General features: G+C 46.6%; 1 protein-coding gene across 1 annotated transcript; it reads left to right on the forward strand.

Annotated features, from left to right (window-relative positions):
* Positions 1 to 9,420: 9,420 nt before the first annotated feature.
* On the forward strand, positions 9,421 to 24,369 carry TOPORS (TOP1 binding arginine/serine rich protein, E3 ubiquitin ligase). Its single transcript, XM_038769904.1, has 2 exons — positions 9,421 to 9,494; positions 20,860 to 24,369. The coding sequence occupies exon 2, from the start codon at positions 20,863 to 20,865 to the stop codon at positions 23,563 to 23,565; it is 2,703 nt and encodes a 900-aa protein (XP_038625832.1). The 5' UTR covers positions 9,421 to 9,494; positions 20,860 to 20,862; the 3' UTR covers positions 23,566 to 24,369.
* The last annotated feature ends 1,546 nt before the right edge of the window (positions 24,370 to 25,915 follow it).

The raw sequence follows: 25,915 nt of genomic DNA on the forward strand, positions 1-25,915 counted from the left end.
TACCTATTCTGTAAAATTGGGATTAAGACTGTGAGCCCATTACGGGAAAGAGATTGTGTCCAACTTGATTATCTTGTATCCACCCCAGTGCTTAGCACAGTGCCTGGCACATAGTAAGCGCATACCAAATACCATAAAAAAATCGGTGAAGGCCTCCTGGAGAAGGTGCAATTTCAAATGGGCTTTAAAAATAGGGAGAGCTGGGGCCTGGAAGATTTGAAAGGGCAGGGAGATCTAGGCAGAAGGGAAGGAGTGAGTGAGAGATTGGCAGTGGGAGAGACAAAACTAAGACAAAGTGAGCATGTTAGCTTGAAAGTACAAAGATTGCAAGCTGGGTGAGAGTGGGAGGTTATGTAGGAAGGAGAGAGCTCTTTGAGTGCTGATAAGAGTTTCTGTTCGACACAGAGAAATGGGCAACCGCTGAGGGTTTTTGAGGCGTGGGGGGACATGCATACAATGATATTGTAGAAAAAGGATCTCTGCAGCAGAATGAAGCATGGCCTGCAATGGGGAGTGACTGGAAACAGGGAGATCAGCGTGGAGGCTGATGCAGTTATCCAGCTCAGTTATGATAAGTGCTGGACCATTGGGGTGGCAGTTTAGATGGACAGGAAGTTTAGATGGATTCTAGAAATGCCATGGAGTCAGGATTGTCAGGATTTTTGTTTTTTTTTCTGTTTGTTAAGCGCTCACTATTTATGCTTGGTGCTACTTGGTGCTACTTGTCTGCTGTGTAATTTCTTTGTGCCTCAGTTACCTCATATCGCTCAATAAATACGATTGAATGAATGAATATGTAAAATAGAAGTGAAGACTGTGAGCCCCACGTGGGGCAACCTGATCACCTTACATCTACCCCAGCATTTAGAACAGTTCTTGGTACACAGTAAGCGCTTAAATACCATAATTATTGAGAAGCAGCGTGGCTCAGTGGAAAGAGCCCTGGCTTGGGAGTCAGAGGCCGTGGGTTCTAATTCCAGCTCTGCCGCTTGTCAGCTGTGTGACTTTGGGCAAGTCACTTAACTTCTCTGTGCCTCAGTTACCTCATCTGTAAAATGGGGATTAAGACTGTGAGCCCCACGTGGGACAACCTGATCACCTTGTATCCACCCCAGCACTCAGACAGCGCTTCGCACATAGTAAGCGCTTAACAAATGCCCTCATTATTATTATGTGTCAAACACTGTTCTAAGTGCTGGGGTCGATACAAGTTAATCAAGCCAGATATAGACCCTGTCCCACATGGGGCTCACAAACTAAGCAGGAGGGAGGAAACTGAGGGACAGAGAAGTTGAGTGATTGCCCAAGGTCACACAGTAGGCAAGTGGCCGAGCTGGGGATAGAACCTATGTCCTTGGCTCCCAGCTCCGTGCTTATCCACTAGGCCACGCTGCTTTCCTACAATTAGCAGAAATCCTGCCACTTCTCAAAGCAGAATCTGCTTTTTAAATGAAATAGGGAGCCTCACCAAAGCAGGGGTTGTCACGTGGACTGAATGTGATGGCTGAAAGAAAGGGAGGGGTCAAAGATAATGCCACAGTGGTGGTCTTGAGAGATGGGGAGGATGGTGATGTTATTAAGTGTAAATTCTATTTATTTTATTTTGTTAATATGTTTTGTTTTGTTCTCTGTCTCCCCCTTCTAGACTGAGCCCACTGTTGGGTAGGGACCGTCTCTATATGTTGCCAACTTGTACTTCCCAAGCGCTTAGTACAGTGCTCTGCACAAAGTAAGTACTCAATAAATACGATTGATTGATTAATAGGAAAGTGAGGTAGAGTAGAAGATTTGCATCAGGCAAAAACTCCGCACCCTCAGCTTCAAGGCTCTCCATCACCTCGCCCCCTCCTACCTCACCTCCCTTCTCTCCTTCTACAGCCCAGCCCGCACCCTCCTCTCCTCTGCTGCTAATCTCCTCACCATGCCTCGTTCTCGCCTGTCCTGCCGTCGACCCCCAGCCCACGTCCTCCCCCTGGCCTGGAATGCCCTCCCTCCGCACATCCGCCAAGCTAGCTCTCTTCCTCCCTTCAAAGCCCTACTGAGAGCTCACTTCCTCCAGGAGGCCTTCCCATACTGAGCCCCCTCCTTCCTCTCCCCCCCTTACCTCCTTCCCTTCCCCACAGCACCTGTATATATGTATGTATGTTTGTACGTATTTATTACTCTATTTTATTTGTACATATTGATTCTATTTATTTTATTTTGTTAATATGTGTTGTTTTGTTCTCTGTCTCCCCCTTCTAGACTGTGAGCCTGCTGTTGGGTAGGAACCGTCTCTATATGTTGCCAGCTTGTACTTCCCAAGCTCTTAGTACAGTGCTCTGCACACAGTAAGCGCTCAATAAATACGATTGAATGAATGAATGAATGGTGGAAGATGAACAGTCTAATTTTTGACATAATGAACTTGAGGTGTTGGTAGAACATTTATGTAAAGATGACCTGGAGATAGGAGGAAATGAGAGGTTGCAGAGAAAGAGGTGAGGGTTAGCAAGGTAGATTTGGGAGGCATCTCATAGGTGGTAGTTTGGGATTTGATGAGCTCCCCGAGAGAATAAGTGTAAATTGAGAAGAGAAGGGGAACCAGAACCGGGCCTTGAAGGACACCCACAGTTTGGGAGTGGAAGACAGAGGAGGAGCTGGTGAAAGGGAATGAGAAGCAACATGGCTTAGTGGAAAGAGCACGGATCTGGGAGTCAGAGAACCTGAGTTCTAATCTCAGCTCAGCCACTTTCCCGTTGCGTGACCTTGGACCTGTCACTTAACTTCTCTGTGCCTGTTTTGTCATCTGTAAAATGAAGAATACCTGTTCTCCCTCACCACTAGACTGTGATCCCCATGTGGGAGAGGGACTGTGTCTGACCTGATTATCTCATACCTACCCCTAGGCTTAGAACAGTGCTTGGCAACATAGTAGGTGCTTAACAATGCCACCATTAATGAATAAATTAGAAGGATTGTCTGGAGAGGTAGAAGGAGAACTCTTGCTGGTCCTGCTGGTGATAGTATATACCTTTTCCCTCTTAACCATTGGTGTCTCGTTCTGAATGGCTAGAAACAAGAAAAGATGCACTACCATCTTTTCCCTGGCACAGCATGGAAGTGTCCCAAGGACACTCACAGCTTTGGTTACATTCTCATGTAGCATTCATTTATACCCTTTGTAGCACTTATTTGTGTACATATATATTATATATGTGTGTGTGGATATATATATATACACACATATGCTCATTCAGTTAAACTTTCATTTTTTTATTTTGATTACTGTATTTGTATGTCTTTTTGCATCTGATTCCCCCCTCCCCCGTCATTTAATTAATTCAGGTACCTGTTAAGTGCTTACTATGTGCCAAACACTGTTTGAAACACTGGGATAGATACAAGTTGGACACAGTTCCTGTCCCACACAGGGCTTGCAGTCTTAGTAGAGGGAGCAAGATATAATCCCCATTTTACAGATAAGGTAACTCAGGCACAGAGAAGTTAAATGACTTGCCCAAGGTCACACAGCAGACAGTTGACAGAGCTAAGATTAGAATCCAGGTCCTCTGAGTCCCAGCAGGCCCATGCTTTCTTCCTCTAGGCCACACTGCTTCTCTAGTATAAAAATCTTGTGGACAGTAAACATGTGACTTGTTTTGTAATTTCCAAGTACCTTAGTACAGTAAATACACTGTATATAGTGTAGATAGTGAATATACCCAGTGTGTGCTCAGCGAATGCTATTGCTACTACTCTTGCTACTACACACCATCAACAGCATCGTCTTGAAACCGGACAACTCTATAGGATTTACTAAAAATCATAGGCACCAACTCCATAAAAGTGAGGGAGGAACTCCAGGGGATTCATTCAGTTCAATCATATTTATTGAACGCTTATAGTATGCAAAGCACTTGAACCCCAGAAAAGGTTCATTTAAAAGCTGCTGAGAAGCAGTGTGGTCTAGTGGAAAGAGCACAGGCCTGGGAGGCAGAAGCACCTGGGTTCTAATCCCAGCTCTGCCAACTGTCTGCTGTGTGACCTTCAGCAAGTCATTTCTCTGGGCCTCAGCTACCTCATCTGTAAAATGGGGATTAAGACTGTGAGCCCCCATGTGGGACATGGACAATGTCCAACCTGATTATCTTATATCTATCCCAGTGTGTAGTTCAGTGCTTGGCATATAGTAAGTTCATTCATTTATTCATTCGTATTTATTGTGTGCTCACTGTGTGCAGAGCACTGTACTAAGTGCTTGGGAAAATACAATACAGCAATAAAGACAGACAATCCCTGCCCACAGAGGGCTCAGTCGGGGGTGGGGGGGAGGGGTGGGGAAAGAAGACAGTCATCATTACAAATAAACAGACATCAATATAAATAAATAAAATTACAGATATATACAGTGCTGTGGGGTGGGGAGAGGGGGTAAGAGCAAAGGGAGCAAGTCAGTGCTTAACAAACACAATAATAACGATACCTATAGTACTTGTATAGCACTACCATTACTCCAAAGCATTTTCATATTATCTCTATCTCCATCGCTTAGTACAGTGCTCTGCACGTAGTAAGTGCTCAATAAATACTACTGATTGATTTTTATCTTCACAACACCTTTCACTTGGGAGCCCGTTGTTGGGTAGGGACTGTCTCTATATGTTGGCGATTTGTACTTCCCAAGTACTTAGTACAGTGCCCTGCACACAGTAAGCACTCAATAAATACAATTTTTTATGACATTTATTAAGCACTCACTATGTGCAAAGCACTGTTCTAAGCGCTGAATCAACTGAATGAATGAATCAGATTAGTCGGCCTGATCCCTGCCTTCCAGGAGTTTACAGTCTAGGTCATGCCCTCCTCCCACCCCCCCATTCCCGATTGACTGCTCAAAAGTTGAGGTGGGAGGTGTCGGTGAGACCACCCTACCGAAAGGCTCCAGGTTTGGGGGGGGGGGGGGGGGGGGCGGTTCTGGGGAGCAGTTAGAAGCAGGACTACAACTCCCAGGAGCTCCTGAGACAGCTAGCTCCTCCTCCAACCTTTCAGAGTCTGATGGGAATTGTAATTCACAAAAATCCTCTGGCTCCTAGGGAAGGGGGACAACTGAGACTGAGCATGGGCAAACCCAAATTGGGGAGAGAAAGAGTGTCAATATGGAGCCAAAGCCCAGGGATGGAGACAGCCCAGCCCGCACCTTCCGCTCCTTGGCCGCTAACCTCCTCACTGTGCCTTGTTCTCACCTGTCCCGCCGTCGACCCCTGGCCCACATCCTCCGCACATCCGCCAAGCTAGCTCTCTCCCTCCCTTCAAAGCCCTACTGAGAGTTCACCTCCTCCAGGAGGCCTTCCCAGACTAAGCCCTTTCTCTCCCCCTCCTCCCCACAGCACCTATATATATGTATATATGTTTGTACATATTTATTACTCTATTTTACTTGTACATATTTATTCTATTTATTTTATTTTAATATGTTTTGTTGTCTGTCTCACCCTTCTATCAATCAATCAATCGTATTTATTGAGCGCTTACTGTTTGCAGAGCACTGTATTAAGCGCTTGGGAAGTACAAGTTGGCAATATATAGAGACAGTCCCTACCCAACAGTGGGCTCACAGTCTAGAAGGGGGAGACAGAGAACAAAACAAAACATATTAACAAAATAAAATAAATAGAATAGATATGTGCAAGTAAAATAGAGTAATAAATACGCACAAACATATATACATATATACAGGTGCTGTGGGGAAGGGAAGGAGGTAAGGCAGGGGGGATGGAGATGGGGAGGAGGGGGAGAGGAAGGAGGGGGCTCAGTCTGGGAAGTCCTCCTTGAGGAGGTGAGCTCTCAGTAGGGCCTTGAAGGGAGGAAGAGAGCTAGCTTGGCAGATGTGGAGAGGGAGGGCATTCCAGGCCCGGGGGATGACATGGGCCAGGGGTTGACGGCGGGACAGGTGAGAACGAGGCATGGTGAGGAGATAAGCGGCAGAGGAGCGGAGGGTGCGGGCTGGGCTGTAGAAGGAGAGAAGGGAGGTGAGGTAGGAGGGGGTGAAGTGATGGAAAGCCTTGAAGCCGAGGGTGAGGAGTTTCTGCCTGATGCGTAGGTTGATTGGTAGCCACTGGAGATTTTTGAGGAGGGGAGTAACATGCCCAGAGCGTTTCTGGACAAAGACAATCTGGACAGTGACGTGAAATATGGATTGAAGCGGGGAGAGACAAGAGGATGGGGGATCGGAGAGGAGGCTGATACAGTAGTCCAGATGGGATAGGATGAGAGCCTGAACGAGCAGGGTAGCGGTTTGGATGGAAAAGAAAGGGTGGATCTTGGCAATGTTGCGGAGCTGAGACCGGCAGGTTTTGGTGACGGCTTGGATGTGAGGGGTGAACGAGAGAGCGGAGTCGAGGATGACACCAAGGTTGCGGGCTTGTGACACGGGAAGGATGGTAGTGCCGTCAACAGTGATGGGAAAGTCAGGGAGAGGGCAGGGTTTGGGAGGGAAGACAAGGAGTTCAGTCTTGGACATGTTGAGTTTTAGGTGGTGGGCAGACATCCAGATGGAAATGTCCTGAAGGCAGGAGGAGATGCGAGCCTGGAGGGATGGGGAGAGAGCAGGGGCAGAGATGTAGATTTGGGTGTCATCAGCATAGAGATGGTAGTTGAAGCCGTGGGAGCAAATGAGGTCCCCAAGGGAGTGAGTGTAGATCGAGAACAGAAGGGGACCAAGAACTGAACCTTGAGGAACCCCCACAGTAAGGGGATGGGAGGGGGAGGAGGAGACCCAGAATGAGGGACCGGAGAGATAAGAGGAGAACCTGGAGAGGATGGAGTCTGTGAAGCCAAGGTTGGATAGCGTGTTGAGGAGAAGGGGGTGGTCCACAGTGTCGAAGGCAGCTGAGAGGTCAAGGAGGATAAAGCCAGAGTATGAGCCATTGGATTGGCAAGCAGGAGGTCATTGGTGACCTTTGAGAGGGCAGTTTCCGTGGAATGTAGGGGACGGAAGCCAGACTGGAGGGGGTCGAGGAGACAGTTGGTGTTGAGGAATTCGAGGCAGCGCGTGTAGCACGCATTTATTGAGCGCTTACTATGGGCGGAACACTGTACTAAGCGCTTGGGAGAGTACAGTAACAATAAACAGACACATTCCCTGCCCCTAAGCAACTGAATCCTGAGAGGCCCGCCCACCCGCCATCACACCGCATGACCCCCGCTGCTCCCGGAAGGATCCTCTCCTCAGAGCGCCGCCATAGATGCCTGGGACTCCGTTCCCGAGAGGCCCGCCCGCCCGCCATCACACCGCGTGGCCCCCGCTGCTCCCGGAAGGATCCTCTCCTCAGAGCGCCGCCACAGATGCCCGGGACTCCGTTCCCGAGAGGCCCGCCCGCCTTCACACCGTGCGGCCTTGCTGCTCCTGGAAGGATCCTCTCCTCAGAGCGCGCCGCCATAGACGCCCGGGACTCCGTTCCTGAGAGGCCCTCCAGCCTGCCCGCCATCACACCGCGCGGCCTTGCCGCTCCCGGAAGGCTCCTCTCCTCAGAGCGCCCCCATAGACGCCCGGGACTCAGTTCCCGAGAGGCCCGCCCGCCTTCACACCGTGCGGCCTTGCTGCTCCTGGAAGGATCCTCTCCTCAGAGCGCGCCGCCATAGACGCCCGGGACTCCGTTCCTGAGAGGCCCTCCAGCCTGCCCGCCATCACACCGCGCGGCCTTGCCGCTCCCGGAAGGCTCCTCTCCTCAGAGCGCCCCCATAGACGCCCGGGACTCCGTTCCCGAGAGGCCCGCCCGCCCGCCATCACACCGCATGGACCCCGCTGCTCCCGGAAGGCTCCTCTCCTCCGAGCACCGCCATAGACGCCCCCTGCTTCCATCCCCTCCCCCCACTTAAGCGACCTTCCTTATAGTGCCCCCCAGCCCCCCTTCCCGGTCCTGACTGACTCTCTCTCCGCCCCCCCGGGGAAAAGGCCCTTGTTATCACCAAGTTACATTAACGACAACCTCATTCGTACCTACTCAGCCTTCCTGTCCCACCATGGACCCCCGGCCCACGTCCTCCCCTGGGCCTGGAATACCCTCCCTTTGCCCATCCGCCAAGCTAGCTCTCTTCCTCCCTTCAAGGCCCTACTGAGAGCTCATCTCCTCCAGGAGGCCTTCCCAGACTGAGCCCCTTCCTTCCTCTCCCCCTCATCCCCCTCTCCATCCCCTGCATCTTACCTCCTTCCCTTCCCCACAGCACCTGTATATATGTTTGTACATATTTATTACTCTATTTATTTATCTTACTTGTACCTATCTATTCTATTTATTTTATTTTGTTAGTATGTTTGGTTTTGTTCTCTGTCTCCCCCTTCTAGACTGTGCGCCCACTGTTGGGTAGGGACTGTCTCTATATGTTGCCAGCTTGTACTTCCCAAGCGCTTAGTACAATGCTCTGCACACAGTAAGCGCTCAATAAATACAATTTAAAAAAAATCCCTCCATGACCCCCCTCCATGCCTTGGGTGTGGTCACTTCAACACTCCTTTGTGGTCGATTGGAAAATGGTTTCTCTGGCTCCCTCTGACACTTAGCTTCCCCATGTGGTTTTATCTGGTCCCGATCCTGCAGACTGGGCACTTCTCTCGACATAATCCACGCAGGGCGAGTTGGGGAGGGAGTGGGAAAGGAACATCACAATCTGAAAATGTGGGGAAGGTGTTCCTGTTTTATTGATCCCCCCCCCCCCCCCATTTTTCAATGAGAAAAAAGATAAAGGCGTCCCGCGTTCTTCCTGATGGGAGGGGGGAGGATGGGAGAGAGAAAGGTGAGGGAAACGGCGGGGCGGGGGGGGGCGGTTTCTGCTCCGCCTCAGGGGTGTCCTCCCCCCCCCCCCCCCCGCGGGAGACGTTGCCCAAAACTTGTCGTTAGAGAGCGGCGTCCCGAAGAGGCTTAGGGAGAGGGTGAACGGCAGACACGAAGTTTCCCCGAGCGCCCCTCACATGTCCCTTCAGTCGTTGGCTCGCGCTGCCAGGCAACATGGGCGCGGGGGCGGGGCCCTGAGGGCGGTGATAGGGAGGGCGGATATTGTGTCATAGGATTTGAGGAGGGCGCGCGCGTGACGTCCCGCCCCCCGCCCTCCCATTGATGGTCAGCGCCTCTGCGTCAGAGGGGTCGTCGTCGGCTCTAACGGCGATAAGCGCTTCTGGAAACGGAGCAGCTGTGGGGGCTGCCGTTCCGGCTGCGGGGGTTCGCATTCATTGTTGGGAGAGAGAGTCGCTCGCCCTTCGGCCGTTGAACGGGAGGTTCTCCGGGCTTGCAGTGGGAAGGATTTCCCACTCGAGACAGGAAGAGATCCTGGATAAGGCAAGGGAAATCCACTTGGCCGGAGCAGCGATCAGATCTCTGCTGGGGCAACGGAGAAGCCAGGGCCATGAAGGATCGCCGGCCAATGAGGAAGAAAGACCCCCAACCGAAGTCCCGGGGAGCAGTCTGACTCGGGCAGAGTCTGCCCCCGATCCGGTAAGAGACGACTCTTTTTCAGAGGTAAGCGAAAGGGCTCGAGGGAGGGTCGGACTCCGCCTCAGGCCGGCGACCCGGGGAGCGGGCCCCCCACGAATGCCTAGGGCCGGGGTCGCAATGGGGGACGGACCGAGCGGCTGTGGTGGCAGGGGAGTTGTGCGGAGGCGGAGGGAGGGAGGGTTGTTTCTTTGGGACTCTTCCCGCACTTCGTTGGGCCTCACGCCCCGTCGAACTCCGGCTTGCTTGGTTGTGCTAAGGAGGGTTGGGGCGGGGAGGGGGGGCGACCGGAGGCCTAGGCGCCTGTCGGGCCCCCTTAACGGAACCTGGCAACGATCTCAGGTGGAGGGAGGGCCAGACAGTTGAATGCCCGCCACCTATGGACTTTGCGTTTGCGCCCGGAGTTGGGGATGGAGGGCGGTCGGGGCGGGATGGGCAGGAATTCGAAAAAGAAAGAGGAATCCCACCCCGGGGAAACTGGGTTGCCTGAAGCAGCACTTGAGACTGCTCATTTCAGTGGTTTCTACGTCAGTTTACGTAGGTGGGCGCTTAGCTCAAACCCGTAATAATGGCATTTATTAAGCGCTTACTATGTGCAAAGCACTGTTCTAAGCGTCGGGGAGGTTACAGGGTGATCAGGTTGTCCTACATGAGGCTCACAGTCTTAATCCCCATTTTACAGATGAGGTAACTGAGGCACAGAGAAGTTAAGTGACTTGCACAGCTGACAATTGGCGGAGCCGGGATTTGAACCCATGACCTCTGACCCCCAAGCCCGTGCTCGTTCCACCGAGTCACGCTACTTCTCAACCGTAGGTGAGGTTGGAGAAAATACAGGCACTCAAACGATATGTCCTCAGGAGCAATCGTAGTAGCAGATTCTTTTTTAAGTGCCTACTAGCAATCGATCAGTGGCATTTATTGAGCTTTCACGGTGTGCAGAGTACTACTAAGCGCTTGGGAGAGTAGGATACGACAGAGCACGTTATCGGCGCTGACGAGGAGATGAGGCATTGAGAACGATCCCTCACCCCCAAGGGGCTCACGATTTAAAAAGGAGGAGGGGAGCGGCAGAGTTGGCGACAGACAACAATCACACGTGCCTGTGCCTTGCTGCATGTCTTAAGCCGTTTTAAGAGAGTATATCAGACAATGCTTTACTTGATCACATTTATTTGTGTCGGGCATCTATGTTCTGAATAAGTAACTGGTAGCCCCTAGGGGTGAGCCATCTTAATAGGCATGTTACAACTCTGCTTCCATGTGGTTTTTGTTTAAAGTTTCAATTGCAATTTTGCTGTATGTAGTTCATTTCTGTAGGGAATCTGACAACTCTGTGTAAGTGTATTTATGAACTGATTTGGGGATTCATGATGCAGTAGCAGATGATCAAATCTCGTTTTTTTTCTTATAGTTCGCTCTTTTGGAAAACACAATAACTTGTCTGTGGTTTTTCTATCTTGAACGATAGTATAGCTACATCAGAATTCCTTAAACTAGCATAGGACAGCCTCCCTCTTCCCACTCGACACCGTGGGAGCGGGCAGAAGCTGAGACTCGCTTACCTCCCTACCACCGGGGCTACGGGATCCATCCGATGCCCGGGGCAGCCTCCTTCTTCCTGACTGACACTGACACTGGGAGCCAAGCCTCACTCCCCTCTTTCCCCTCAGCGGGAATGGAGGGTGGGCCGAAGTTGGGGCCCACGTCGTCCAGAGTCTTCATAACACTTGGGGCTCTGGGGTCTGTGAAGGGCTGCCTGACGCTGGGGGCAGCCCCCCACCCTCCTTCCTGACACTGCAGCTTCCCCCTTCGCAGGAGCGAAGGGGGGACAGAAACCTGTTCCCCAACTTGTAGAACTCTGGGATGGCTGTGGCAGTTTCTTCCCAAGGACTGAAAGATTGCTCCCTCTGACCGTCGTTTAGTTTAACTGACACGTTGTACTGTTGTTGCATTAATTATCGACTTGTTTTCATTGTTGTTTGGGTTACGATTCTTACTGTTCTATGTGTCTGGTCCTCCCTTACTTTAGATTGGGAGCCCCTCGTGGTCCAGGGACTGTGCCTGAATTGATTTTCTTGTAATCACGCTAGTGCTTGACACCCGCTTTTGCACACTGTAAGCGCTTAATAAATGCTAGTGGTAATGATACCTTAAATGCGTTTAGCACTTTTATTTTTCCAAAGCGCTTTCACGTTAGAAACCTGGATATTCACACTTTAGCCCACCCAGGAGTATCTGCAGCAGAGTTGCGGATCAGATCTGGTTATCAGTTTCGGGATGTGGGCCAGGATGGTTGGGGTTGTGTGGAATGAATGAATGAATGAGTGACTGACTGAATGAATGAATGAACGAACGAACAACCACCTCTATCAGGATGCCCCTGGTAAGTAATGGCCCAGACTGTGCTGCAGCCCCTGTGCTGCCCTCCCCTCTCTTTCTTTTTCACGCCTTCCCCCCCCTTCTCGGCCCACGCCACTAGGAGGGGGTGGCAGCGTGGCTGCCTAAGTACCCCTCTGCCTTTACGTAGGCGGCTGTCCCTTAATCGAGACCCTCGGTTTAGCCAGCCTGACCCACGGGTACCTGCAGCAAAATTGTGGGGCAGATCCCATTATCCAAGTCAGGATGCAGGTACTGGTTGGGTGTGTGTTAGGTTGGCTGGAGCGTGGTTGAATGAATGAATGAGCAACCACCTCTTTCAGGATGCCCCAGGTAAGTAATGGCTGAGATTGTGCTGCAGCCCATCCTGAGGCTGCCCATCCAGCCCACCCCCACCCGCCCTTTCTGCACTGACCCACACCACCTGGCTTTGAAGGGAGGATGACAGGATGGCTGCCTATAGACCTTTCTGCCCAAACATAGGCAGCCGCCCTGCAACAGAGACATGCAGTTCAGCTGGCCTGACCCACAGCTTTCTGCCATGAAGTTGCCGGTCAGGTCCAGTGATCAGTGTCAGGAAGCAGGTACACGTTGGGTGTGGGTAAGGACAACTGGTGCCGTTTGAGTGAGTGAATGAATGAATGAATGAATGAGCAGCTGCCTCTGTCAGAATGCCCCGGGTAAGTAATGGCCGGGTCTGGGCCGCATGCTGCCCTCCCCTTCTCCCTTCTTTTTCCCCTTTTGCCCACCTCGGCCTGCCCCTTCTGCGTTGGCCCACACCAGCTTGCCTCGAAGGGAGAATTGACAGGGTGGCTGCCTGAGTACCCTTCTACCCATACGTAGGCAGCTCTCCTTCAGTAGAGACCTGCAGTTTACTTTGCCTGATCCATGGGTATCTGCAGCAAAGTTGGGGGTCAGCCTGGGTAAGTAGACTTTTTTTTTTCCAGGGTTCAGGGTGGGTGCGGGTGGGTGGTCTGTGTATGCAAATCTCTATTTTGCATTAATCATCTCATTTTAGCCACACAACATCCCGGTGAGGTATGTGAGCAGATGTCTCATTGTACAGATGAGTAAACTATGGTACAGAGAAGTGAATTACCTTATCTGAGGTGACGCAGCAGACCAGTGGCCGAACTTGAACTCAGCTCTCTTATGTCCCAGACCTGGGTTCTTGTTCTTTCCATTAGGCTACACCGTGGTCTTACGTTTATATGTTGCTGGGTTGCGGAGGCATGTGAAGGAGGGAAAATACCATTATGCCTTTTGTCAACTTGCATGCTGGAACATAAACACAGAAGAACACCATTACTGGGTCAGACCAATGATCCAACAAGCCAGTCTTTTGACCAGAGTGTCCCCAGAATGCTTGGAGGAACAGATTGATGGTTATCCTCCTTACTGTCATCCTCCTCTAATTAGGGATGTACCTTCATCCCTTAACTTTGCCTCTAATGACCTTCCCTGGAATTATCATCTACCTCTCTAACCTTTGAACATCCCTAAATTTTCCCTCTCCATCTCTCTTCTTTTAATAATTCATGAAACCAGTGATATTTTTAGCCTGCACAGCTCTGTGATAATGAATTACTTATGCTTGCCACCTGCTGGGTGGGGGGGGGGGGGGATGTTCATTTTTGTATCTTTTGAACCTACCACCTTCAGCTTCACTGGGGGACTCCTCATTCTGGTGTTGATGAACAGCCAGCAATGCCCCGTGCTCATCCTTTATGCTTTTGCAGGTGTCAGTCTTGTTCCTCCTCAACCTCTGTCTTTTTGGATTGAAGAGTCCTAGTCTTTTTAGTTTCTTCTCATCTAAGAGCTGTTTCATCCCTTTGATCTTTTTTTTTAATCTTGCTTTTTTCTGTACCTTCTCTGTATTATGTCTTTAAGGTCTGGGTTGACATGTAGTGGCAGAGCAATGCTTTTTTTATTTAGTGACAAAATTGTTTTTTGTCTTGGTTTTTGTTTCCTATGTCTATACTGATGACATCCTGGAGCTATCCTGATAAAATGCTAGTAAAATATAAAAATGTTACCAAGTAGGTTATCCGTTTTTAAAGTCTTTTCTAGTTGGCTGCAGTTCAGCATTATCTTTATGGTCTGAAAAAGCTTATTCCTAATCTGGTAACGGGAATTTTCTTTCGGCTGCGAAATTGAGTGTCCCAAGTAGGTTCCCTCAGTACTAGTTGTGAATTGCATTTAGTGCCTGATTTGAGGTTCATAATATATCTAGGTACACAATATATCATTTTGGTATCTAACTCTAGTATTCATTATGTGCTTACTATGTGCCAAAGCACAATGCATTGTGCTAGGATCTGGGGTTATGGGATAGTGCTACACGAGATAATCAGATCAGACACAGTCCCTGATGGTTCTAAATCTGGCACAGCCATGAACAACTTTTGAGTGCCAGAGCAAAGTAGACCAGGTGTTGAATTTTTTTTTTAATGGGGATCTCTTATTATCAGGGGTCCTCCAAACTGTACCAACTTAATTCTCAAATGCCAGAGAAGAGATTTAGGGCCCTGGTCTAGAATGATGGAGTTCTCAAGGGGTCACTGTGGGGAGAAAACATTGACTTATGACTTTTTATAATGATATAGTGCTCCAAACCAAATTCAGTGAGGTGGTCTTGTAAAACATTTAAATTATTAAGTGTAGACATTATTAAAACGTGAGTGTATTTTCTTTTGTTGATGTAACTTTACAGAAGAAACAACAGTGGTACTTTTGGGTAACGTGGACAGCCCCAAAATGAGGAAGTAGTCTATTTTGTAGTCTACTTTTATTACATTTGGTGGTATTTTGTGAATTTTCAAAGGTTCTTCTATTATCTGAGTGCTTAAACAGTTTCGGTTTGTATTAGTTATTTATAATATGAAAAATAGCTTCTGTCCAAGTGTAATAATCTTAATTTGGGGAGTGGTGGCAAAATTGTGCATTTTATACATTTGTTACATGAAGAAAAATTGAATGCCCTTAGTTAAAACTATAGAGGTGTCCAATCTTTACATTACCAGGAGGCCTAGTAGAGTTGTTCTTCAGTTAGAGGATGACGGTACCAATAGCAAGGCTGCATTCATGAATATGAGTGTCTTTGAAGAACATCCTTGCACCCTTTGTCCATGAAAATGGAGTAGTGCATTCTTTCTGGCCTCTTGCCATTCTAGTGAGCATTAATCAGGCATCAGTAGTTATAAAGACGGAAAAGGTATATCCTACCACCGACAGGACAGGCATGCACTTGAGTTGTTTTTGCAGTAGTGGCTTTGGTTTGTGCTGCGACCAGGGCCTATCCCAGAAGACATCCACATTCTTGAGTAACTTGCCAGCGCCAGTGAAGAACAATACTCTGTGTCAAATGGCAAGACAAGATGACAGGCCCGTGACCCAGGATTAGGAGCAGAAGGATAGTAAGTGGGGTAACTCCCAATTCCCCTCTCTCTGTTCCTTTTCTTTTTAACCTCCACGTCCTTATGCTGGCCTACCCCGGGAAAGAGGGAAGGCTTCTGGGAGAGTGTGGGGCTCCCTGGCTAAAATGAAGATGTGTGGACTCCACATATCTGCAATTCCTTTTTTTGGTTTTCCCTCTCTTTCACAGTCTGCAACCAGCAGTGCTATAACCAAATCCCTTTTGACCTTTGGACATTTGATATTTGCCCCACTCTCAACCCCACAGCACTTATGTGTCCATCTATAATTATATATTCTATGTTATTTATAATAATGTTTGTCCCCACCTCTAGACTGTAAGCTTGTGGGCAGGGAATGCTTCTACCAACTCTGTTGTATTGTACTCTCCCAAGTGCTTAATACAGTGCTCTGCACACAGTAAGTGCTCAATAAATACCATTGATGATTGATAATGACGATTGTCAACATTCCATACATTGGAAGTGAAGGTCTCACAATACTGTACAAACTTGATCTACCAACAGGAGGTTAGTAAGCAGGTTAAAGCAGCTCTCTCTATATCTTTCCACTGGCCTGACACAGTAAAGGGGGCTTTTAAGGAATCATGCTTCCCCCCCCATGCCCCGTCCATTCCTGGCTTCCTTGCTGGTGTGGTGTGGCTTTTAACTTTTTTCACCCTACTCCTTTGCCATCTGCAAGTGCCACTTCCATATTGTTCCCCCTCTGATAAGGTTACTGTGATGAGAATTCCTCACCCAGAATTACGGTTACGGTGTCCCTTGTAACACGTGGACTGGCCAAGTGTGGAGTTGACGTCCCAGGCATGGGTGAAGCTCTGTGAAGGCCTGATGAAAGGTGACTCTTGGAGACAGGACCTAGGTTCACCTTGTTTCGGAGCAGTAAGCTCATTGGAGCGGTAGCCAATGAGAGGGTGGTTTCACAGTCAGACAGTTGCTGGGATCTCAACCCTGCAGACCTGCCAAGAGGCAGAGTGATAATAATAATACTTATTAAGCACTTACTATGTGTCAAGCACTGTTCTAAGCGCTGGGGTGGATACATGCAAATCAGGTTGGACACAACCTGGTGATGCCGTGCCGCCCCATAAAACAACTGCCCTTGCCTGTGTATGTCTTGCTCTGATGATCCTGCTCTTTTCCTGCTCTGATCTTTCTAGTTGCGCAGGGGGCAACTGTATAATTGTTTTTGTAGCTGCTATTGTGCTTTGTGATTTGTTTTTTTGTTTGTTGCTTTTCCCTTTATTTTTTGCAGAAATTGGAAATGATCCTCTAACTCTTAATTACCCAATCTGATTTTCACGCCTAACCATGGCTTACCAGACGGGTCAGGGCACAGTAGTGTCTGTTGCTCTCAACATCTCAGACGTGTTCTATTCTGTGGCTACAGACTGCACCCGTTTGCCCTACCAGCTGCTCCCAGTGCGTGCTGCTGGACATATTGGGAACCAGGCCAGAAAGTGTGGATGGCTCAGTTCAAACCATTATCACTGGTGCCAAAACAATTAATGTGCATGGCCTGCTGATGGTAGAACACATCTTCTTCCCAACCCCTCAACCATTGGTGGGTGAGCAAAGCTCACCCAAAATGGTAAGGGAACAGAAAATGTGCACTACTGTATTTTCACAGACAAAGTGTGTAAATGTGGAAGAGAGTCTATCTATCAGTGGTATTTATTGAATGCTTGGGAAAGTACAATGCAAAAGAGTTGGTAGACATGATCCCTGCCTTCGAGGAGCTTACAGTCTAGTGGATGGATATACCCGTGGATGAAGTCTTATCATCGGCAGTGTTATCTTTGAACTGATGGACGCCTCTACTACCAGCAATGAGGTCCTGGAATGCAGTCAGCTCACCAGCCTGAAAGCAATGCTCATAGCAACATAACTTTTCAGGGTGGAGCATGTGAGGAGAATGGACAACAGGATATCAAAACATCTGCTGAAGAAGAAACTGCAAGGGGGCACTTGCGAGCCAGGAGGGCAGAATGACCTAGCGGTAGACTATATTGGGAGACCACTGTAGCAGACAGACCATCCCGGTGGGCAGAAATCAGGAAAGGTTTGTGCTTCTTGAGCAGAGACTTTGAGATACTAAAAGAGAGCTGCAAAAACCGGACAAATGTTATATAATGAGTCCATGGTGTGGAAGAAGGTGTCAGTCATGCATCGGGCTATTCAGCCTCACTCATATGCACGGGGCAGAGTATTACCACCACCAGCATCCTCATCATTGTCAGAATTTATTGATTGCGTATTCTGTGCAGAGAACCATAGTAGGCAATTTGTAGATACGATAAAAGTAGAAGATATGGTTCCTGCCCTAGGAGAAATTTCCAATTTAATGGGGAGACAAGCAGACATCTATAGTATGCATACAATCAGAACAAGAGAGAAAGCACAGATACAACTAGTAATAACAAAAGTAAGTAAGGAGAAGTAGCATGGCATAGTGAATAGAGCATGGGTCTGGAAGTCAGAAGGTCATGGGTTCTAATTCTGACTCTGCCACTTGTCTGCTGTGTGACCTTGGGCAAGTCACTTCATTTCCTCTGTGCCTCAGTTACCTTATCTGGAAAATGGGGATTGAGACTGTGAGCCCCATGTTGGGCAGGGACTGTGTCCAACCCGATTTACTTGTATCCACTGCAGTGCTTAGAACAGTGCCTCGCACACAAGCACTTAACAGATACCATTATTATTGTTATTATTATTATATTATTAAGCAAAAAAAGGAAAAAGTGAAATGGACAGATACACATATCAGTGCTAAGGGTGGTTTGCTGGGATGACCCAATCATAGAGGTGGGGATCAGTTGCCTCCTGGGGGAGGTGATTTGTAAGAACTGCAAGGGGGCACTTGCAAGCCAGGAGGGCAGAATGACAGTGGTAGACTATACTGAAGTTGGGGAGGCATGTGTCTTGGTAGATTTGAGGTGAGGGGAAGTTCCATTCAGGAGGAAGGGTAAGCCCAATGAGTCAGCGATGGAAGACTTGAAGTGATATGTAGCTGATTTTGCTTAGGAGGAGCAAAGGGTTCTAGTTGAAGCAGCAAGTAGCAAGAAAATTGAGCAGGAAGCTGATTAGGGGAACCTTGATTTCCATGTGTTGGAGTTTGACGCAGGGGAATTCCATGTTTTGGAGTGTGATGTGGGGAAAATGAGTAGCCATTAGAGATTTTTGAGAGGTGTAATGATGTATTCTGAATGGCATTTTAGGAAGATGATCTGGGCAGCAGAGTGTAGGATAGACTGGTAAGGGGAGAGAGACTGGGCGCTGAGAGACCTACAGCAAGGCGGCTGCTGCAGTAGTCCTGCCAGGAGGTGATGAGGGCTTTGACCAGAGTGGTGGTGACCATAAGGATGGAGAGGAAAGAACAGAGCCAGGAAAAGCTGGTGGGATTTAGAGGCAAGCCAAATGTGAGGTGAAAGAGGTCAAGACCCAGACAAGAGTCAAAGATGATTGACGGGGTTGTGAGCTGTTGAAACAAGAAGGATGATGGTGTTGACAACTGGTTGGAAAGGGAGGAGGAGGAGGTTTAGGAGGGAAGGTTGAAGTGTTCAGTTTTTTCTATATTGAGTTTCTGGTACTGATAGAATCGCTGGAACAGGGCCCCAGTGCTTAGAACAGTGCCTTGCACATAGTAAGCGCTTAATAAATGCCATCATCATCATTCATGTGAGCATGTCTTGGAGGAAATGTGATTGTAAAGTGGGTGAAAGGTTAGGCCTTAGTGAGGTAGATTTTGGAGTCATCTGAATGTGGGCTGATGAGAGAACATTTGTAGGGTGAAGCCTTGTGAAGAAACCCACAGCTAAAGGGTGAGAAGAGAAGAGCCAGCCCATGAGGCTGAGGAGTGGTCCAAGAGATAGGAAGAGAACCCAGAGGGTGTTGTATTAGTGAAACCAAGGCCAGAGAGAATGTCTAAGAGAAGGAAATGGTTAACTGTCAGGGGCATCCAAGAGGTCCTACAGGACTAGGACAGAGTAGAGCCTGTTGGACTTGGCCAAAATGAGGTCATTGGAAGAGCTTGGTGAATGTGGTTCTAGACTGCAGATGGCTGAGAAGAGAATTGCGATGGAGAAGAAACCAATAAAAACAAACTGAGAAAAGTCAAATTTTGCTGATCAAGAAATCATGAATTCCAGAAGGCACTAGCTGCTGACTGCAGTGCACAGAAGGAAAGGAGATGGAAAAAGAAGAGGCTTGAAACTGGTGGGACAAAAAAGACCCTTCTCCAGTCTGCCAAGTTGAGGAAGCAACACTGGTGTCAGGCCCCAGCCTGTCCCTTCACCCTGGAACATTGAGGTCTGCTGCATAGGAGAGAGGCTACCCAGCCCCAGCGCCATCGGATTCCCATCAGCCCCTTCTTCTTCAGCTGGCCAGGGTGAGGAAAAAGCAGCAGCAGTAGTGAGAGACCTTCTCCACTTCTAGAACATGGAGAAGGCCGTGGCTACAACTGTGCCTGATGGATTCTAAACAGCCCTGCCTGACCCATGAGGAACCCGAAACTGCCCCTTAAGCCACAACGCTCTATTGCTTTTATCAGATTTATCACTGTGCTTGTCTTTATATGTTGGTTTTTGTGATCGTGTTTCATCCTTCCTTATGTGTCGGTTGTACGTCTCCCCTCCCCTCCCTGATTCTTAGATTGTGAGCCCCTTGTGGATCAGGAACCGTGTCTGATTCTCCCCTGCATACTTTTTCCCCAGACTTAATACAGTGCTTTACACACAGTAGGTGCTTCATACTATTGAATGAATGAATACAGATGAGGAAGAGAAGCTATAATGACTGGCACAAGTGAAGTGCGGAAAACTAAGGGGTAAAGGGACAAAGCAAATAGGGGCCTGGTAGGGACAAGGGGGCAAAATGGTGGTGGTTCTCATGCCATGGATTCATGAGACCTGTTTGTCTTTACTAGCTGTTCTTACATGTTTTCTTATTCTGGAGGAGAAGAAAAAAACGGCTTGTCTCAATCAGTGGCATTTATTAAGCCCCATACTAAGTGCCAGACACTGTACTAAACACTTGGGAGAGTATACAAGTACCGAGAGATGTATTCCCTGCCCTCAAGGAACTTACAGGTTAATGGATACAGGGAAGGATAAATATAAAGTAGGAAGCAGGATAAACACACCAAGATGAAGGTGCTGGACAGACAATTGAATATACAAATACATAAAATAAAATTATACATATGTACAAAAGACAAATCTCCTGAGTCCTACATTTTTCTGTCCTGTGTACTTTTTTAAGTACAGTATTTACTTCCAGAATTCAAAGACTTCTTTTACACTTCCTGCTTCTTAAAATCTAGGAAAATCTTTTAAGATTTAAGAGCAGCCAATACTTGCTTTTTGGACCAAAGGGTTGGCCTGTTGGGTTATTCGAACAGATTGTTAAATCATTCTGATTATTTTCAACTTTGAACTTATAGAGGTTTCTAGATTTCATTTGCTGCTGTTTTCATTATTTCACAGTTCTTATTTGATTGAGAAAATAGTAACCTAATTTACTAATGTATTCCCCCCCCCCCCCCCCCCCCCATATCTCTCCCCCTCTCTCTCCCTTTACAGAATATGACTTCTACAACTGAGGATTTTAGAGTGGAGAACAGCTTTTCCCCTCAGCCTGGCCCAAGCGGGTTACAGAAGAAACTCCCACTAGATACTTCCCCTGATAAATGCCCTATCTGCTTGGATGGGTTTGAAAATATGGCTTACCTAGATCTGTGCTTTCATAGGTTTTGTTTTCGCTGTGTACAGGAATGGTCTAAAAACAAAGCTGAGTGTCCTCTTTGCAAACAGCCTTTTCACTCGATTTTTCATTCCGTAAGGGCTGAAGATGACTTTAAGGAATATGTACTCCAACCCACCCAAAATGACTCATTTTCCAATCCCGGCGGGCAGAGATTTCGCTACCGTACTACTATGATAAGGGATCGTGGTGCCTCTTTCCGAAGGCCACAAGGAAATGGAGTACTCTTGGAAAGACTGTCCATTCCACCAAGAGAGAGAAACAATGACATTCAACATATACTGAGACAGTTTGTAGCAAGATTACAAGCCGAAGCAAGGTCCCTACCACAAATCCAAGAGCAAGAAGTTATTAGGTTCCGAAGATCTCTCTATCGCCGTGGTATGCGGGTTCAAAGTGTTGAAGATGGTGGCCGCTTCAGGGATATTTCATCTGAATTCTTCCGAAGAAATCCTGCTTGCCTGCACAGATTAGTGCCGTGGTTAAAGCGGGAACTAACGGTTCTCTTTGGTGCCCATGGGTCTCTAGTAAATATCGTTCAGCATATCATTATGAGTAATGTTACTCGTTATGATTTGGAGAGCCAGGCCTTTATTGATGAACTGAAGCCATTTTTACTTAATCGAACTGGGCATTTTCTCCATGAATTTATCAGTTTTGCTCGATCTCCTTTTAACATAGAGGCTTATGACTTGCATGCTAATTATGAAGATCCTGCTCCGCCTCATGAGGAAGGAAGCCAATCTGATTCTTCAGTTATTATGATATCTGCAGATGAAGCTGAAACCCAGGAGCTAAATTTGAAAGAACCAACAACCGCTGTTACGCAGGCACCCTGGGACGATGAAACTCCAGGACCATCCTACTCTACGGCAAAAAATGTTCATACAACTTCTTCATCTTTTGATAGTTTTGAAAGTTCAGGTGAGGAACCAGTAAGAGGTGAAACCAATTCCTATGTACAGGGAGAAACAAGTCAGGATTTGAGTGAAGACTGTGTCATTGTTGGGTATGTCAAACCATTAGCTGAGAGAACCCCGGAACTTGTTGAACTGTCCTCGGATTCTTCAGACTCTATTTTTGAAGGAAAAGCCGACGCTGTGAAGAAACAAGGGGAAGTGCCATTTCAGAGTGACAGCAATAGCGATGCTAGCAGCTGTTCTAATGAAACACAGTCAGTTGTTTCTAAAGATGAGCACATAGTAAAATGCCATAAGCCTGATACCTCATCCTCTGATCAGAAAGTAACCTCAAAAAAGGACAAAGATAAAGAGTCAGCTTCGTCTTCTCCCAGGAATGGGGAGAGCTCTTCGGCAATAAAATACCAAAAGGATTCCGTGAGCATCCAATCCAGAAAGCGAGAAAGGAGTTCTGATTCACATTCTCAGGACAGCAAGCACGGACGAGGAAAGAGGGGCCGCAGCAAACATCGTAGAAAGAACAATAAACATGTTAGAAGAAGGAGCAGCAGCAGTAGGTCTAAAAGTAAACGACTGAAAAAGCGGATGAGAACTAGAGAGCGTAGTCTGTCCAGAAAGAGCAAGAGAGTGTTTCCAAGTAGGGAAAACAGATCAAGATCCCGAAGCAGGGGTCATAGTAAAAGAAGATCAAGAAGCAGAGACTATGATCATTATACCTTTAAAGATACTTATGGGAATAGATATCTTAGTAGAAACTGGGTCAGGGGACGCTCTGAATCATCATTTGGGAGAAGGGCTTTGAGTAGAGCAAATTATCCCAGGCAGCATTTTAGTTCTGAATTTAGCACCCAGTCTTTTTTTGAAGGACGGGCAAATGCCAGGAATCAAAATCATCACAGTGAAGACAGATCTCACCACCATGAAAGACAAAGATCCAGAAGTAGGTCCAACACTAGATCTAGACACCCGTATGTAGGGTCTGACAGGGTAAGAGTTGAAAAGCCAGGGGGAAAGAGAAAATACAAAACTCGACACTTAGAGGATTACCATGGAACAACTGGGCCAATTCAGGAAGATTCTCTATCAGATGAGGAAGACTGTTCCCGGAGACCTTCATCCAAGTTTGAGAACTCCTACAAAAATGAAATTGGCCTTTCAGAGAATCCTATGAGCATACAGAAAAGAGACGAAAGAAACAAAAAGAGGCCACGGAGCCTAAGTGTAGAGATAGTTTATGAAGGGGCAACTGTTAACACAGTTTGTCTTCCTAAAAAGAAAAAAGAAAAGAAAAAGCACATAGGAAACTCATCCCATTCATCTCCATCTGTGATTACAATTTATATTGATAGTGATGTGGATTCAGAAGAGAAAGAAAATACCAGATGTGGCAATAATACTTCTTGGCTTGGTAAAAATCAACTAAGTGAAAAACAGGCTGATTTCGTCTCCTCTACTGTGGGACCAAATGAAAATAAGGATGCACCGACACTATTAGCTGACGCTAACATACGAGCAGACTGTGATATTGCTATTCGCAGTAATGGCTTTGATAATGCCACTGAGCCTTTAGATGATCTTCCACTCCAGGAAACCTCAAATGATTAAATTCCAGCTGCGCCAAAGGCAGCATTGATTCAAGCTCTAAAAACTTACACCAAGACAGTGAAGCTAAGTCAGCTGAGCCATTAAGCAAAGCCTGTATAGGTGAGGAAACTTCAGCAATGAACTGATCCATCAGGCTGGCCACCATCTTTAAAACATAATTTAGAGATCATTTTCCAGAGACACTGCGAATGATATGAAGACTGTCAAAGCATCTTAACGATCAGTCTCCAAGGACTTATCTGAAAAAGACTTAAATGTCACTGTTTTATGATGCTGATTATTTTCAGGGAAGGCTTTTCTTTCTTTCTACGAAAACCTATTGGAGGATTTCTGAGTTGGGACTTTATAACAAAATAATTTGTTTGTCCAAATACTGTGCAAACTCATTTAATGGTGCAATTTTAAGTTAAGGGAAGCCAACAATGTTAATATTTAAATACTTGTAGTTTTTTTCTAAATTAAAGTGTATATACTAGAAGTTAAAATTTTGTAAAGCCATATTGCGTTCTTTTTTTCTGTAAAGTATTCAGTGACTATTTTAAAATTGAGGTTTTTAAGGTTATTATAGAGTTCTGTGATGAACTAGGGCAACTTTTTATGATAGGAATAGGTTTTAATGTTTTGAAGGGGAAAAATTGTATAATTCACAAAAAAGTCTTTTAGGTTGTATTCAGATGTTATTTTGATCTACATGACTTGCCTTGACTTTGCCAAAAAAAAACTTTTCATGTTTTTTAATATAGGTCTAAAGTGACTGCCATTTCAAAGCACATGTGAGTTCAGCAAAAACTCAATAAAGCAATAACAGACCAAAATGTTCAATGTGTGACTGTTATTTTGACTAGAAAATACCAGAGAAGTCAATGCCTTATGTTTTTGCTTTATCTTAATTTTATCTGGTATGCTTCAAAAATGCTAGTCTTGATGATAACTTTGTGTTTGCCCAAGAATGAGATTAGTATCATGCACCCTTGTTTTAGTCCCCATCTGAAGCAGTATAATTTTTTAAATTGCCATACTCTCCCAAGCACTTAGTACAGTGCTTTGCTCACAGTAAGCACTCAGAGTGGTATTACTCACTCAAGGGGGAGTAATACCTCCCCCTTTTAGACTGTGAGCCCACTATTGGGTAGGGACTGGCTCTATGTTGCCAACTTGTACTTCCCAAGTGCTTAGTACAGTGCTCTGCACACAGTAAGCGCTCAATAAATACGATTGATGATGATTGATTTTCTATGCAAATTACCATCAAAGTAATTTGGCACTTAATGCTTTCACACTAGTCAATTACATCCACGTTGTAGGAGTGAGAATACTGAGCTGTGTTTTGCAAAGGATTGTATCGGGAAAACCCAGGATTAAATTAAATTTTTAAATTTGACCTTTGATAAACATTCAGATTTAGGCTTTGCATCTTAAAAGGGATGTGGAGAACATTAGGAATTGTCAGCGATGATGAAGAAAAATGATACCTTTAAGGAAAGGCTGAAGGAATTTTTTATATATAAAAGGTAATTCTACAGAGGGTAGAAAGCACAGGTACGAATTTAAGAAAAAATGCCCTAACCCTTAGCATGGTATAGGAGAACCATTGGTCAAACCTTTTAAAAGAATATGGAAAAATTTCCTCTGAACAGGGGAAATTTGTTATAAAATGCCCATCTTTACTTGTGCAAGGTGCTGCTAAGAAGCAAAAATGGGGTGAAGGGGATGAAAAATAAAATAGTGAATATAAATAAAATAAAGCATGGTATTATTATGACATGTTTCATATTATCCAGAATATCAAATGGTTCAAACTAATTCTATAAAATATCTAATAATTTAATAATGATTGTGGAACTTCTTTTAAGTGCTTACGATGTGTCAAGCACTGTTCCAAGCGCTGGGGAAGATACAAGATAATCAGGTCAGATAAAGGCCTTGTCCCATACAGCGCTCACAATCGAGGTAGGAAGGAAAGCAGATACTGAATCCCCATTTTACAGATGAGGTAAATCTGAGACACAGAGGAGTTAAGTGATTCGCCCAAGGTCACATAGCAGACAATTGGCGGAGCTGGGATTGGTCCCAGATCTTCTGACTCCGAGGTCCTTACTTTTTCTGCTATACCACACTGCTCCTCATATCTGTTCAGGATACATCTCCATGTGTGATATGACATCCTTTTTAGCATATTATAGACAACTGTAGCAACCATCAACTTTTTTTGGTTTCAAAGCCTCAGTAACATATCATTACTTAGTAGAATGACCACAATAGGCTAGACTTTTCCTACCTTTTGGAATTACACTTCCCTCACTCCATTACCAAATGCACTATAAACAATTTCCTAAAGAGGGAAAGAGGC

Source organism: Tachyglossus aculeatus, chromosome X4 (assembly GCF_015852505.1).
Source record: "Tachyglossus aculeatus isolate mTacAcu1 chromosome X4, mTacAcu1.pri, whole genome shotgun sequence".
Classification (NCBI taxonomy): domain Eukaryota; kingdom Metazoa; phylum Chordata; class Mammalia; order Monotremata; family Tachyglossidae; genus Tachyglossus; species Tachyglossus aculeatus.